This window comes from Pelmatolapia mariae, linkage group LG10_11, assembly GCF_036321145.2.
Source record: "Pelmatolapia mariae isolate MD_Pm_ZW linkage group LG10_11, Pm_UMD_F_2, whole genome shotgun sequence".
NCBI lineage: Eukaryota > Metazoa > Chordata > Actinopteri > Cichliformes > Cichlidae > Pelmatolapia > Pelmatolapia mariae.
In genome coordinates, this window is record NC_086236.1 from 36,269,250 (window position 1) to 36,285,638 (window position 16,389).

Below are 16,389 nucleotides of genomic sequence, written 5' to 3' on the forward strand. Positions count from 1 at the left end.
GCATTCGTGAGTCCAGACAGAGCAGAGCCGGAGCCTCTCGACAATATTACAAAGAGATCCAAGACGAGGTGGAGAAATTTACCACTGTTAGATTAAATGTTGAGGGAATGTTTGAGTTTGAAAATATATGAGGCAGGCTGCATTCATAAAAAATCCACATTATTATTATTATTATTATTATTAAAGTGTGTGGAGATGTGGACCTTTCAGAGGCTTCTAAAAGACTTCACTGTTTATGGACCTTTGGAGGATGGATATGAGCGATACCTGATGCTACAGAGCTCAGCAAAGTGGAAGTGGAAATGAGCTGTTCTCTACGAGTCCAGGCCCGTGTGACTGCCTGATCCTGTTCGGACACCTCGAATTCTGCACCTCGGAGCAAAGGACGAGCCGAGCCATGCCAGACGATAAACAAGATCATTATTCAGGAAGAACGGCTCACTTCCCCCCACGTATAGCTTCAACCCCCCAAAAATTTCCCTCTGAAGGGACAGTTTCATGCACACTGGCTGCTGGGAAAGAGATGCTAACAGTACGAATACAGGGCTAATAATACCAGTGTTGTGCGGCGAGTGACTGCTGATAGGCGTCCTCCTACCTGTCTCCCAGCATGCCATTAACATGTCACGCTGCAGAAGGCCCCGTCCTACAGGTCACTTTGTAATGAGCAAATGCTCTGACAGTTTCCAGCACACGCAGAGACACACTCGCACAGCGACACGGGATCGTGTGCACACGAAGAGCTGTCTCTTATCAGAGCCCGGCAGCTCCACGGCAGAGGCCTTCTACACCAGGCAGAACATGATTTCTCCTGGGAACACTTTTTCCATTTCCTGCTTTTGAAGGGAAACTAAATAAGCCACGTTTGTCCTCATCTGAATACATTTGACCCATTAAAATGACTCTGCTCTGCCGCGGCGTTGCAAAGGAGACCGCCACGCTCACAGAATGCAAATGACAGCAGCGGCACTGGGCGTAGCGTGCGAGGCTCCTGGCAGGAGCAGATAGTGGCAGGTGACGTGGACTGAGGAGGGCCGTTGAGTGGGAGCTCCAATTACTCCTTACATTGAAGAAGAACGCGTGAGTCAGCCCTGTCATAGGGGTCCCCGTTTACTAATTCACTCCTCTGTTACTTTAACACACAATTAATCAATGACAGGAAGGTGTAGTCGGTGCTGTTCATCAGGAGCGTAACGTGAGCCAGGGTGAATTAATACAGTCACTGGGGGGATTACCGTGCTCTCGCTCTCTTCCTGAAACAAGAAGGAATTGCCACCGAGACAAGAGCAATTTAAATCGACAACACTGAGTAATGACTCAATTTGCTGCAGAGTCTAAACACTACAAGCAAATGGCATTACTAAATCATTAGAGCACATCTAGCTCTCTGGTTAGAATTCAGTGGCTAATATGGCTGCTTTTACAATCTAAAGTATGCTCAAACTGAGCTCCTGGATTTTAAAGTGCTTTACAATCAGAATAGCAACAAACGTTTAAATGCTTACAGGTGCTTTGATTTTACCCAACTGTGACCATCCTCATCATTACATCACCACATGAAATAAAAACAAGAACCCAGAAGACGAAACGCCGCACAGGCGATGCACATTTACGCATCGATGTCCAGCGCCGTCTCGTGAACGTGAAGAAAAGGTTTGGGCGAAATTCTCAGAGCGCTCCAAAAGTAATCGGCGTGACTCGAGCTTACCTCGGTGACATTTTAAAGACAGAACACGAGCCTCTCGTACCCGCCCCTTACACAGCTGAGAAGATGATGCATTTCCATGAGCCTCGGAGTTTCTTCACCTTCTAACCAACAAAAATATCCTCCCGCTCAGTCGCCTTTAGCTTTCAGACCTCTTAATCCTGTATTGATTTGCAGTATTTATACATTTACAGTTCTCACACAAAGAGCAGAAGCTATACCACTGCAATACTGTTCTGGTTATGAGTGACGTATAATCAGGCGTGTGCTTTTACAATCTGAAGACCTGAAACAAGATCTGAATCACATTCCAACCACACACTCATAAACTCATATCATGTCTATGGTGTCTGGATACAAAGTCACTTCAACCATACAAACCTCTGGATGTCGTTCATGTGATTCTTCAGGTTCTGACACTGATGATGATTCCTTTCAGGCTTCTTTCTGGATGTTGGAAAGCTGCTTTTCAGCGTTTGTTTGCAAAATAGGTTACAGTAACAAGAAGCTCGCAGCATCTGTTTGGACGGGGCCAAGAATTCCACGTGTAACTGATCTGATGGACGTCATTAACCTCAAAACAACGCCCGCGCCACTATATTGTTACTTACAGCCATAAACGGGTACATTAGCTTCTTTACTTGTGTAACCTTTAAACGTTTGCCAACATCTGTTATGATTTCTTTTCTTCTCTAAAATTACAGGGTACCCAGTACTTGCTCTAGGACACGAGAACACCAAAGCTTAATCACTTTTTCTCCCAGGAGAAAAAATGTATATGAAAAGTTGTTATTCCTGCATCTGGAGTCATTTAGCATTACAGTTTATAGTTTTTGCAACCTTGTAATTGTGTATTTTCCCAGTGCAGTCAGTTTAGTGGTTTTTTTAAAGTAAAAAATAATTAAAGCAAAGTCACTTATAAATACATTTAAGAAAAACTGAGGTTGTACACAACACAGCATCATCAGCTTTCCCACCACGGCCCATGACTTATGAAGACGGCGCAGGTTCTATAACCTGTTGAAGTCCATGATATTCACATAACTCACATTATTTTGGCTTTTTCCCAGAAACACTTCCGGACTTTGTTAAATCTGTAGAGCCCGTTTGCTGCTAATCACTGCTGTGTGTTTTGTTGCTGCTGTAACAATGTAACTGCAACAAAAGTGCCAAAACTGAAGCAATGAAGCTCTCAACACACAGGGAGACACTATAGATCCTGGCAGGAGGTGGTGTTGCTGGGATTACAGAAACAGAACTACAGTGTGCAGTGAAGACAAATGCAGGAGCAAAAAGAGCGCGTCACAAAAACAGACTGGCAGAGACACCAGTATATAGGTGGATGGATAGATACAGAAATAGAAGCCGTGCTCCAGACATGCTCGTCTGTGCTTTAAGTAAAAGAAAGCCTGGCTGCCGGAGCAGTCTCATTTAAATGTCATTGAAATCCTAAAAAGCCAGAACAGTTCAATTTAGATTTTGCACATCATTAAGTCATTCATAATTAATGCGCAACTAATTAAGGTTTTGTCATACTTATTAACAGGATGTTTAATTCTAATTACATTCAATTCTCAGTCTTAAAGTAACATTTGGATCTTTTTAAAACACTGATAAAAGACGCTTGAAGGGATCCAGGCACATTCAGCCCAATATGAAAAATCTTACCTTGTCGTCCTGGTCACTCTCAGTGTCGCACTGCAAGAGAAGGAAAGACAAAGCTCACATTAGGAATAATATGTCCAGTTTGTGGGGTTTTAAATAGTTTGCATTTAATTCCAGCGCGTGTGGTCACCATAATCTCATTCATCTTATCAACTTTTTAATGACAAATTTATCACATAACTCGTATTCTGTACCTGGATATCATCAGATCAGTTCATTAGCTGATCCAAGCAGCCGAATGTGAAATAAAGTTAATTTCTCATGAGCGCCCGTGCCCTTGTTAACACTGGGCACCATGTAAAATTCAGACAGAGCTGGAACCTCCAAACTCTAATCGCCACTGGAATTCTAATAGCATGATGTGTGTTCCTGCTTCAGGCTGGGGATGGCAGATTGACACGAGAAGGAAGGGAACTTTGTAATGGTGGGAGGAAAAAGGGGGCTAGATTTCAATTTTTTGTTCCAATTTCAATTTCAAGGTCCACTTAATTCTTTATCAACTAATTAGCGTGATGCTGGGTGAATGGCGGCCCTCGTAGTTGTGCATATGGCTGAGGTGCAAGGAAGCACTGGAGTCAGTAATGAAAAAGGCACTGGGGGGGAATACGGGCAGGGGTTGGTACAGCGTGTGGGCAGGAGCGGGAGGAGGGGTTGGTGGGTGACGATTAAAGTATGGCAGGAGTGAAGGGGGGGGATGATTGACGGCCCACGGAGTGAGCGACAGAAGGCCGTGTCATTTTTTCCTTCCATCTCGTGCTCTTTTTTTTTTTTTTTGCTGATCTGGGCCCTGCAGAGCTCAAAGGTAGCTGGCTGGGTTTGTGGCTGATCTGCTTCTCAGGCTGGATGGTAAAAAGGGGGCTTGCGAGCTCAGCAGGAGCATAGCATCCAATTTACAGGCCTGTCCCGCACAGCCCCAGGGGCTGCCTGCGGCACACTGCCATGATGGTCAGCTCCAGCAGCTCATAAATTATGCAGAGGCAATAAACGCACTGGGCAAACACTCCTCAGACGTTCCCTGCTCCATTTCGCTCTCACTCCTCCTCCGCCATACATTCCAACCCCGTTTTAAGACAGCGCACAGGAAGGCAGAAGCCCTGAGAACAAATAAAGATAACAACAGACGACGGCAGATCACGATTACGCGCGGGTGTCTGTGTAATATTAAAAGCTCCAAACTGCGTGCATTTATGCATCTCTTCCAGCTCCTGAGTAAATAGGCGTGTCTGCCTGCATGGCTCTCTCGTGGCCTCCCACACAGACTAACGCAGCAGACGAGATCAACGGCGTTCAGGCTTTTGAGAATGTAGCAACAGCAACGCGACGGAGCACTCATTAGCCGCTTCTCTGTCTGTGCACGACGCGAGCAAGCGAGGGGTTCAAATAATTGACATAATTTTAGTTTTTTTCATTGTGTTGTGATCCACGAAAAAAAGGAGTCTAGCCTTTCTTCCCTGTGTTCCCTTTTTGTTCTTATTTTGCTCTCCCTGCTTCCCCCGCTCCTTGGCTGTGCAGCCAATTGCTTTGATTGCCAAGATAGAAGCCGGCTGGAATGACTTGCCCTTGCTTGTGAAGCAAATGGAACATGCTAATGGAACTCATCGTATTACCCGATGCAAAAGTGCCATAGCTCATTACTTTAAGATAAAGGGATATCATTGTAGACGGCAAGCAGAATTGACTTTCTGTGCTGCGACTTGATGATGATTTAATCAACTGCTCTCTTTCACTTCTCATCCCCGAGCCTGTCGCTTTCGCAGGTGCCGCTAAACGAAGCACTCACACGGCTAGTGGGGGAGAGAAAAGAAAAGAAATTGCTGTCATTACTTTTTTCCCCCTAGGAATAGAGGTATGCAAATTTCCCAAAGCGACAAAGGGTGGGGGGGTGGAAAACTTAATAAAATGGAAATACCTTTATAATGAGCAAAGTAAAAAACCCTAAGATCAGGCCAGACAGCCGAGAGCAGGCGATCTGAACGTCCACGACGCCAAAGCTCCCGTGAACTCTGTGTTCGAGCTCGGGCAGGAAGTAGTAAATAATAATATCTGGAGAAGGATAAAAAACACGTTTGAGGCAGAGCTGTCACTCACTGATAAGTGATCATAGTGAACTAATGTGTCGCTTCATGCACAACCTGAGGTGGGGAGAAAAGTCTGACTAACTGACTGTTTCATCAGGAGCCGAGTCGAGGTCTCAGCTTTGCACTTCACAGCTGGAAGTGTCATGAAACATCGGTGCACCTCATCATTAAGACTGAGCATTGTTTTTACAGGTTAGCACGAGCTACAGTTCTGTGTGATAGGAACAGCTGCTGACACGCGAGCATGAAAAAACCAAAAACCCACAGCTATGATTAACTACGTCAAAAACACTTTAGAGCAATCCTGGGAGGCCGCGACGATTGAAAAGACACATGTCAGGCGTTTAAAACGAATCTATTGTACTGAACAGAGAAAAAACAACAAAGTGGTGCCACTGAGATCACTGACAGGCCGAGGTAGAAAGCCTTATTTAAAGCAACAGTAATGTACAGTAAGGAAACCATTAGTCCTGGGAGGAGGCTGACAAAGGAAAGTGATAGTCTACCAGGCCCGGTGCTATTTACACAGGACCAGCATTATACTGTACAGCTAGACCCCAGTGTTTAGTTTAAGTAACACAGGAATGTCAAACATTAGCTTCAGCTCTAAGAGCTGTTGATGTTGGCCTGTATCCGGACCACTTCTGATTGCCGCTCTGCTCTCACCCGGGCCTCTCTTTTGGCTGAGTGCTCTTACAAATTTCCCTACACTCTGTCCAAGCATCGAGCCTTTTGTTTATATTGGTCTGAAAGTAGAAGTAAATTATTCTTGTCCTAAATCCTCTCCAGCTGAGAGCAATACTGGCCCAGTAGAAGGGGAACAGAAGGAGCCACGGGCCGAATGCTAAACGATGCAGCCATGCTATCGTCTGTAACAGCAGGGCACGGCAACGTCTCCTGCCAGAGCTACCCACAGCGAAAAAGTCTGCACTAAAGAGGTAACCACATCACACATGTTTGCGTGCAAAGCAAGTATGCCATGATCTCTTTTCCAGCATAACCTTCTGGATATCCACTGGTCCACAAATACTAACAGATGTTGGAGCAATCAAGAAAAAAATAACATGACAACAATAAAGGTCCAGCAGAGTGTGTTTAACATGCTCCTTGTAATTCCTGATTGGCTGTCTATGTTGCTGCAAGTTGAACAGCGCGCTCTCTCTGCTGCGTGAAGTTAGCCTCGGGTTATGCTTGAAAAACTGCCATCAGTATTAACCTCTGCCCGTGCCCCTGGAATTAATTATCATTGATATAGTCTTCATTAAAGCACACTAGTGCACAGAGCCTGTTTATCAAACCGACACTGGATGTCCTGCAGGAGCGCTGAAGGGGTTAAAGCCCAGGGAAGACGCCAACCTGCCTGCAAGCCTGGGAGCTGGAAAGACAGCGTGAAGGATGGCAGCCATTGCCAGGGTCAGCTCTGACACTGCCAATTTGATGTGCTGTCGTCAAGGGCTCCTCAATCCCTCCTCCTAGCGGCTCCTTCCTGATATAGCTGCATGTCCTGATGGTTTTCTGATGCAAACAGTCACATGGCAAAATGGTTTTCTCCCTTCCTGGTGCATCCTCCTCCATCTGCTGCTGGGGCCTGGATGCCTCAGACCGCCTGCCTGTCACAGCGTGTGTGGAAATTAGCTGGGGAGGAGGTGCTCGCTTGTGCTAATTACATTTTAATCATTGGAAATGTGTTGGCAAATCAAGCCTTGATTGCCATCTTGGAGCCCAGTGCTCTTCTCTGCAGGTCGGGGATGGGGGTGGGATGACTTCTGGGGCTAGAATGCGTCTGAGCCCAGACTCGGCAAGCTGGACACCTCATCCTCCACCGCAGCTTGATATGGCGGCGTGCCTGGCCTACTGCTGGGTAGGGGCTGTGCCACATTATTCACTGGGAATAGAGAAAGACCGGGATGGTAAAATGCGGATCTGTGCCATGCATATTCTCCAATCCCCCACTCACACCTCCCATATTTATCTCTCTTTCTCTTACTCCCTTTCGCTTTTGCACCCACACATTACTAAGTCTGCCAGTCCCGCCGCTGTGAATTGAGGAACAACAAACAGAGATGAGCTAGAGGCGACTGATGAGCTCAGGTTTTGCTACACAGCACCTACTTTGGCACACAAAACTAGAAAACACGACTTAAAAAAAAGCAAAAAACAAACTGACTTAGTTAAATGTTCAGTTTTTAAATAAACACAAAATGATCAAGGCTGACAAGAACATTTTGCTCACAGAAAGCCGGTTCAGTTTTGATGAACATCTGTTAAAAGCCACGTTTCCTTCGTGATATCCAATGCTATACAACAGACTGACTCACAGTAATGAGCCCCGAAAGGACGCAACATATACGCATCCAGACCCGCATCGTGCTTAAGGGACTTCACACCCAAGTGAACCTCAGATAAACTCTGGGATTACTTTACTTTAGCCACCAGACACACATTAGTTATTAAAGGTTGCCTATAAAGGACACCTATAAGTTCAGGGAGTGGAAGAAAGATTAACAAAACACGCCTCACTGGGACAGCTCATTTAAAGAAGCTGCGTTCTGTGGCGACGAAATTGTTTCTGCAGCATCTGCTTGATGCCGAACTGCTACATGAACGTACGGCGGGAAAAGATAAGTCCCAAAAGAAATCACAGGCACAGCCTGAGTGTTTCAGACAGTCTATACAGTCACATAAGGCAAATTCTTCTTCTAGGAGCCAAGAATACTTCGTCAGGGAGGACCAGATTTCTGTCTGGACTAATATAAGCAGGTCTGATCCACATGTGCAGCGCTGGCCAAATGCAGCAGGCCAACATCTGAACGCAATTTCCCTTCAAATGTAAAACTTCATCCAGAAGATATTCAGTGTGACCGCAAACTCCAGTTTCTAGTCAGTAGGACAGACGAGATAAAGGAAGGAGGGAGGCCAGAAAAATGAAGCTTTCCACAAAGTAACAACAACATTACAGCCTCTGATCTTTGCTTTCAATATTCAGCACCACAGTCTTTTTATTTTTTATTTATCTGGGCCGTTCCCAAATGTATGGAAAGAATATCTGAGAGAATTTTCAACATCTGACGACTCTCTCTCTTTTTAAAATATCAAATTCTTATCATTTCCTCGTCGTTAGATCTCTTTTGCTTTACATCCTGATCACCAATAATGTCAAATGAGACTGAGACGGCTGACTGGATGATAAGATTTCCTCAGAAGGCGTACAAGCGCTACATGTGTATATTACTTCCCTTTTTAGTGTGGAGGAAGGTAGGACATTTAACTCTACTGGAGAGGAGGCACCGCGGGGCTGAAGTGATGCTTAGCAGAAAAAGATGTTGCCGCAGGGTGAAGCTCTCTGTTGATTAGTCCCATCCACCCACCAAACACGCTCACAACACCACCTGACAAAAGGACCGGGGTAGGAAGAAGGAACAGAGGTGCGGCCTTTAAAAAATCTGGTTGTTATACGGGTGCCACGTTCTCAGCGTCTCAACGTTTTTTAAGTCGAGAGTCATATCAGCGCGTTTCTCCAGGCTCTGCACAGCATTTAGGGTTATGTGATAAAAGCCTAAAACGCAGCCCTACACGGACCTTCATTCAGCCCGGCTCTGTTTATATAAGCCAACAGAGGCCTGAGGCTCAAAGCAGATGCTGAATTAATCAAAGATTAATAGAAGGGTTCTGAGATAATTACATACATCAAATTGCATTGTTTGCGTGGTTATGGCGACTCCCACGAGATGAGTCCGCTTGGTGTGCATTTTAATTACCCCCCTCATGCTCGACATTAATAGTGATATGATTTGGCATCCTCGTTACAGCAATCTGGTCACGCACACAAGAAGAAGAATTTCCCAGATGAAGAAGTGGACCCGCAGCTGAGTACATGAGACTGAGCAGGCAGATGTTCTTCCTTTAGAATCAGTGAAGCACTGGGTATCACCGAATCCACCCTGGTGTCAGTGCACATGTAGTGACTGCACTGAAAACGGCTACGCAGTAAAGAATGGCACAGATCCTGTGATCAGTTTTTAGAAAAAATTGCACTGCAATGAGCATATCTTATGCTGCCGGCATCACAAATTTTCACACGATCCCTTATGAAATAACACAACTGCTAATATTAATCGTGCAAAATGGAGCCATAATACAGAATTACCTACAACATTTGCAGTTTACACGCACTCGCAAGCGCGCTGTGTACGAGCTGCAACCTTCTGCAGGCGAGAGATATAAACCTCATCTGCTCCCCTAACCTCCCACTTTCAGTTCCTCTCCTCCCCTCCCTCCTCTCACACTGACTCATCGCTAAGGGGGGAGAAAAACATCAGGATTAGGTTCTGTGCCTCTAATCACTTAACTCCTCACACCTGATGGCACACTATTAACTTTGACTGTCTCCAGTGACCCCGTGGGTCGTTGCCCATCACATCAAGTTTTTATTAGGGAATTTTCCTCATCATTAGCCATGGCCTGGAAACGAGCCATTAATATTCATACTGGCAAACCAAAATGAGGTCCCACTGATTTTCCATCATCCAGGCTGTCTGTGCAGCTGCCGCTGTTAACAATCACCCCAGTGCTGCACATTTGCCACGTATCATTATAGGGCTTCATAAAGCTCTTTTTCTGGTTCTGCCATGATGGGAAGGAGAGCAAGGTGGTGGCGGAGGAGGAGGTGGAGGAAGAGAAGGCTGTGAGAGCTGCAGCCAGCTGACACCCGTCTGAGAAAAACTGGCTAACTCTGCCAACAATCTGCCTGGAAGTCTCATTCATATACCGGCGCTGTCAGTGCTAACAACCCCTGCAGGCTCTGCCAGGTACACAGCTGAGATACGCCGACTTCCCTGTGCTCTCACATTAGAGCACACATTGTTTATCAGTGTGTAATGGCAGCCAGGAAAGCAGTGCTTTGGAATGGACTGAAATCGTGTACAAGATGCTGACATGTCTGAGGATCATGGAGGGTTTTTATTTAGAGAACGATCCTTTTCTGCTTCCCAGTAATATAGAAGAAGAACATAGCATTGTTATTGTTTATTATTACAGGTGAATTTACAAGGAGGAATTTCTTAAACATTAGACTTGTTTAGCATGCACTCACAAATGGCAGCTTCCACAGATTAAAATGATTCTGGTTGTTCCTCCTCCTGTTAGCAAAGGAGGAGCATCTCACATTACAGCTGCTGGTGCTCAGGCTACACGCAGTGTGAACAGATAAGTTGAGTCTCCCGCTGATAAGACTCCACCCTCTACTCCATCCACCTCAGCTAAGAGTAGCTGGCCCTGTCACGAATGGCAGCAGCATTCATGCCTGATATTTACATATTTACATATTTGCACCAGCAGGTTCTCCCCCATCAGTGAATAAAACATCCATCTTCTTCCATTTTTCCAAGTCAGGGTTGCAGGAGAGATGGGGTATGCCCTGGAATGACTGGACGACTAATTTAAAATCACCAGTTAACCGAACCCCTCTGACTCCACCCCTTTGTGTCTGCATGGCTCCTCCCACAGCCCAAACTCCACACAGGAAGGCCCAGATGGTGGATTCAAACCCAGGACCTCCTTTGCGCGAGGCAACAGTGCTAACCACTGCTCCACTGTGCCACCCTACATAAAACAGGGAAAAATAAATCCACAAACTTGCGTGACGTAATGAGACACAACACCTACTAAAGGTTATTTAGCTCAGCTATGATCATTTTGTGAATTTTGGAAGTAATTATTTGGGTGAAATCTAGTTACTCGAGTATGAAACTGGTTCTCTTACTATGACAAACAGACTGCGCAGTTGACAATATTCAGTAAAACAAGGACAGAAGGTGAGACGTTCTAACAGATGCAGCTGCTTCAGCACCGTCTTCCAAATAATTAGAGCCGCAGTGACAAAAACACTTTGTTTTTCCTCTACTATGATTTGCTAGCTGTCACAGTGTACATCTGAGTTGCCTCATTATACAGAAAGTACTCAAATAAAAGCAGACACTGCACGCTCCTGTCAGGATTCTGTCTACCACACATGCAAACAAGCAAAGATGAATAAACATTAGTTGTTGTTGAGGGCTGGTCTTTGAGCCGCGAGGCTCACAAAGATGCGCTTTGTACAAAATAAAAATATTTAATTTGAAAGACTGATGCAAGGCAAAATGAAATTAAAAGGAACCCATGCTAACTGCTAAAACAAATTACTCGCAGCACGCTAAATTACATTTGCTCCTCCATCAGCGAGATCAAACGAGCCTAGTTTGACTCTCCTGCGCTAATGATTTCCTGCACTCACCTCCTTTTTCATCCCAGGGGTGTTAATAAACACTCTGTCTGTTTTTTGTGTTTGTTTGTTTGTGTGCTTTATTTATACATTTCCCAGCCCCGTGTCTCGCTCCCTCCCTCTCTCTCGCTCACGTCGCCCATGCTGGTGGCAGGCTGGGTGAATTAGAGGGATCTAATGTAATCCCACAGACAGCGGGCTCCTGAAAAACGTGCTCAATTAAAGCAGGATGAGCCCAGTGGGAGCATCCCTGGCGGGGTGCGGGGTGACTGACATGGTCCTTTGGTTGGGATTAATTAGCATGCTAAATGGTAGAGCACGATAGCAGCCCCAAAGCCTAAGGACAGCCACCTGACATCCAGCAGCTCCCACAACACCGGTACAACATCATCATGGCTGCGGTTCGAGCCGGTCACGGCCTCACTTCATTTCCTGACAAATGCAGGTACAGACTAAAACAACAGACCGAGGCCTACACACAGCACCTGCCACAGCATCTCGTTGACATAATTACAACTAAAATTTCAAATTTGCTGATGTTTCCCAGGCTGTAATTGTACCTTTTAAAAAAAATCCCAGTTTTTGTCACCAGGCTGGATTACACAACATTACGGGATTGTGCGTCACACTTACAGAAGAACTTAATGAAAGACGGCCCAGGTTTGGTCAGCAATCTGGAACTACCACGACAATTTTAATCTTTTTTTTTTTTCCAACACAGTACTCTTGGTCTGTAGATTTACTTCAGGGTCAGCCCTCAACCATCCATCTGGGTGAAATAATGAGAACTTATGAGGCTAATCATCACAATGCGACTGCGTCAGAGCGAAAGAGACTCCATCCATCTCGAGCCAAAAGAGTGGAGCGCACAGCTTTTTGGATAACTGGTGTCTTGTCAGTGAGTAAGGGTCAGCTGTCACGAGGCCCACCGGTGTTTTTCTAAGCCACCGGTTTGCGCGCTGTAATTAGCGTCTCTGAATAAGCAACCAGGTTCCAATACAAACTGACCTACCCTCACCCCCACTCCCCAACTTTCAAGCTTGCTCAGCACAATATCCAACATAGAGTTTATGACAGGCCTCAGTGGGGCTTTCTTACAATCCACAGACACTGCGGAGGGGAGAAAAACAAAGAAACAGAGTATTTTGTCAGCTGTAATTACTCTCCAATTATATGGTCAAAATATGTCATTACAGGGCACTTTGTTGTCCAGGATGTCTGGCTTTGATCAAGTTGTGGCACAATGTGTTTCACATTAGTGGCCCTACTGTGATGTATGTTTCCTGTCACGACAAGGATAACAGTGAGGTCAGCAACGCCATCCATCCCTGAAGTATACCCCCACCCCTTCGTTCTGGCCACGGGGAGTAAGTAAGTAACGAGGAATGGAAACAAGTCAGTAACAGAGAGGAAAATCAAGGAGTTTAAAAATGGATCTTCATCCTATAACTAGTGTAAAATATAATCCACCTGTTGTGTAACATGAAACCGTGAGAGTGAAACTTCAATGCTTCCCACCAGAATAAGGACATAAAATATTTAGACAAGCTATCTCTGTTATCTCTATTATCTCTATTAAAGACTTTTTTTCTTCCTTTGCCTTTCAAAAAAATCCCAGCACCACTATTGGTCAAATTCCCTCGGGGTGCCTTTAAACAAATGCCACGGTTGAAGTGACCCCTGAGGTTTGTTTCAGCAGTGTGAAGCTGATGCACCATTCATCACTTACACACAAAGCCAAGGTCAGAGACTGTTGCCCCGCAGCTCTGCACTCAGCATCATATATTAAGAGTGAACGTTCAAGGAAAACTACCACATACAATGACTACATTCCCTGTGGAATTAGCAGTACTGGCTTATCAAAGATGACCGAGTCAATAAAGAAAAACTTTCCACTGGAACCGCTCGGAGCCGAGCAGAGCTGCTGGGCTTCTGCTGGTCATCTGCTGAGAGCCAGTGTGAGCTCTTCCTGGGGGATATCAGTAGCATCCCAGGCCATGTATGGTTTGTGCTCCTTCCAAGAGCTCCCCATCCCACCCTAGGCCCTGCTGCACACTGGCCTACGCCGCAGACACCACCATCTGTGCTGCCTCCTGTTGGTAAATTGGCAAACGAGGCTGCAGCCCTCCCCTGATTTGGGCGTTTGGCCCGGGGGTTGAAGGAGGAGGAGGGTGGCTGGGGTGCAGTGAGGGAAGCTCCCTGGTGTTTCAGAGAGCCACTCCATAACACTTTCCTCATGAGCGCTCCTCCGGAGGGCTGCTGGAATGTCTTGGAGCCATCTGGGGAGAAGTGGAGCGTGGCAGGGAGCAGCTGGACGCGTACAGCTGCTATTTAAGCCCTGGCAACTGAGCTTCATATCAGTCAGTCAGCAGGAAATGCAGGGAGCACAGCAGAGCAGAACCTAGCAGATGAGAGCTCACTACACAGAGCTCCTGCTCGACACTCCTGGCATAAGGCTGCTCCGTCTTTCATTCACTAAACCCTACAGAGTTTTAAAAAGTAGGAAAAAGACACAAAAATGACATCCAAAACTGCAGAAGACTGAAAAGTCAGTGTAGGAAACAGCAACAGAAAAAACTACAGTGCAATGCATGCATATGCACTGTAATCATTTGCATCATATGCAATCATTTTTTGCATGTTTCAATTTTATTTATACAGCGCCAAATCACAACAACAGTCACCTCAAGGTGCTTTATATTGTAGGGTAGACCCTACAATGATATATACAGAGAAAAACCCAACCATTATATGACCCCATGACCCTATGATCCTATGAGCAAGCACTTTGGCGACAGTGGGAAGGAAAAACTCCCTTTTAACAGGAAGAAACCTCCGGCAGAACCAGGCTCAGGGAGGGGCGGGGCCATCTGCTGCGACCGGTTTCAGATCAAACTAACTTTAATATTAGACAAAGCTATCCCGAGTAAATTCAAAATACACTTTTTAAATGACGGGAAAAAAGACCAACTTTTCCGAAACTATGTGGGAAAGATGTATTATGTATAAAGATGTAATTTCACTGGCCACACCCTGGATTGTTCACTTTAATAGAATCTGTCTGACAAAGTGAAGCAGCATCAACAGAGTCAGTGACATCCATCAGTCTGGTTACACAGTCATTTCTAAAGCTTTGGGACTCCAGTGAACCACAGTGAGAGCCATTATCCACGATGGAGGAAACAGAATAGTGATGAACCCTCCTGGCCAACCAAAATTACTCCAAGAGCACATCAACGACTCATCCAGGAGGTCACTAAAGAACTGCAGAACTTACTTGTCTCAGTTAAGGTCAGAGTTCATGATTCAAGAACAACACGAAAGAGACTGGCATTATGGCAGAGTTCCAACGTGAAAACCACTGCTGACCAAAATTGTTGCGTCCTATTACATGTGGTGTAAAACTAACAGCATTTCATAAAAAAGAACATCACACCAACGTGGAGGTGGTAGTGTGATGGTCCGGGGCTGATCTGCTGCTTCAGGACCTGTTTCGGGACCCCTCTAAAACACACCAGCAGCCGGACTTGAATTGCATCGAGATGTTTTGGCGTGACCTTAAACAGGCTGTTCATGTCAAAGAATTCGACAGTGTAGATGAATTAAAAGTTCTGCAAAGCATAACAGAGTAACATGAAAGTCTCACTGCCTGTTATCACAAACACCTGATTGCAGTTTCTGCTGTCAAGTGTGTCACAACTACTTATCAGGTTTAGGGGCAGTTACATTTTTACATAGGGCCAGGTAGCCTGGAGTACAGACTACTTGTTAAATATTACAGTTGTTACCATTTTAATCATGACTAGGAGCTATAAATAATCCATATATATATGTACATACATACATAGATAGATAATCTATATGATGTATGCAGTCAGCAGGAAATGCAGGGAGCACAGCAGAGCAGAACCTAGCAGATGAGAGCTCGCTACACAGAGCTCCTGCTCGACACTCCTGGCATAAGGCTGCTCCGTCTTTCATTCACTAAACCCTACAGAGTTTTAAAAAGTAGGAAAAAGACACAAAAATGACATCCAAAACTGCAGAAGACTGAAAAGTCAGTGTAGGAAACAGCAACAGAAAAAACTGTAACTGGGGGCCAGAAAATACAGTCACAACTTCTAACTCTGTGACTTTGTTATGGGATGTATTTATGTTCAGAAATGTTAACTGAAGAAGCATCTGTTATGAGAGGTGAAGCAGCAGTACTTCAACTAATGGTCAGACGTGTTTTTGCATAACATTACAATGTGAGCAAAATTTACCTTTGAAGTATATGTCCTCCAGCCATGGTGGAAAACTACGTTTAAAACTTGATTTCTAATAAAGACACTCGTAGTTCTGAATGTGTTACACATCAGAAAGATGTAGGCTGCTGTACATTAGCCTGTGTGAAGAGAAATTTGCAAAGCCAAGAATTAAAGACTGTCTGTGTGGACAGGGTGTAATGTCATACTCTCAAGTTCACATGAGCAACAGTGCATGCAAAGTTAACTCTGAGTAAACATTTCCAGTAGTTTGAGAACAAACACAGACAGGTTTTATGACTATTTCCTCCAAATGATGCATCCATCATCATGCACTCATATTTGTAACTGTATCATTTTTTCCATATATTCCGTATTTATTTTACAAGTTAAAACATTTCGGAGCATCAGCAATGCCTTTCAGAAGAGCTACCA

At 45.1% G+C, this 16,389-nt stretch overlaps 1 protein-coding gene across 9 annotated transcripts in view; it reads right to left on the minus strand.

The window, feature by feature from the left end:
* Window positions 1-16,389, minus strand: part of auts2a (activator of transcription and developmental regulator AUTS2 a) — a 322,613-nt gene that overhangs the window by 103,618 nt on the left and 202,606 nt on the right. For all 9 annotated transcript variants that reach the window (XM_063485344.1, XM_063485342.1, XM_063485346.1 and 6 more), the window contains one exon: window positions 3,374-3,403. In XM_063485344.1, coding sequence (XP_063341414.1) covers window positions 3,374-3,403 — 30 coding nt within the window. The remainder of the gene's footprint in view (window positions 1-3,373; window positions 3,404-16,389) is intronic.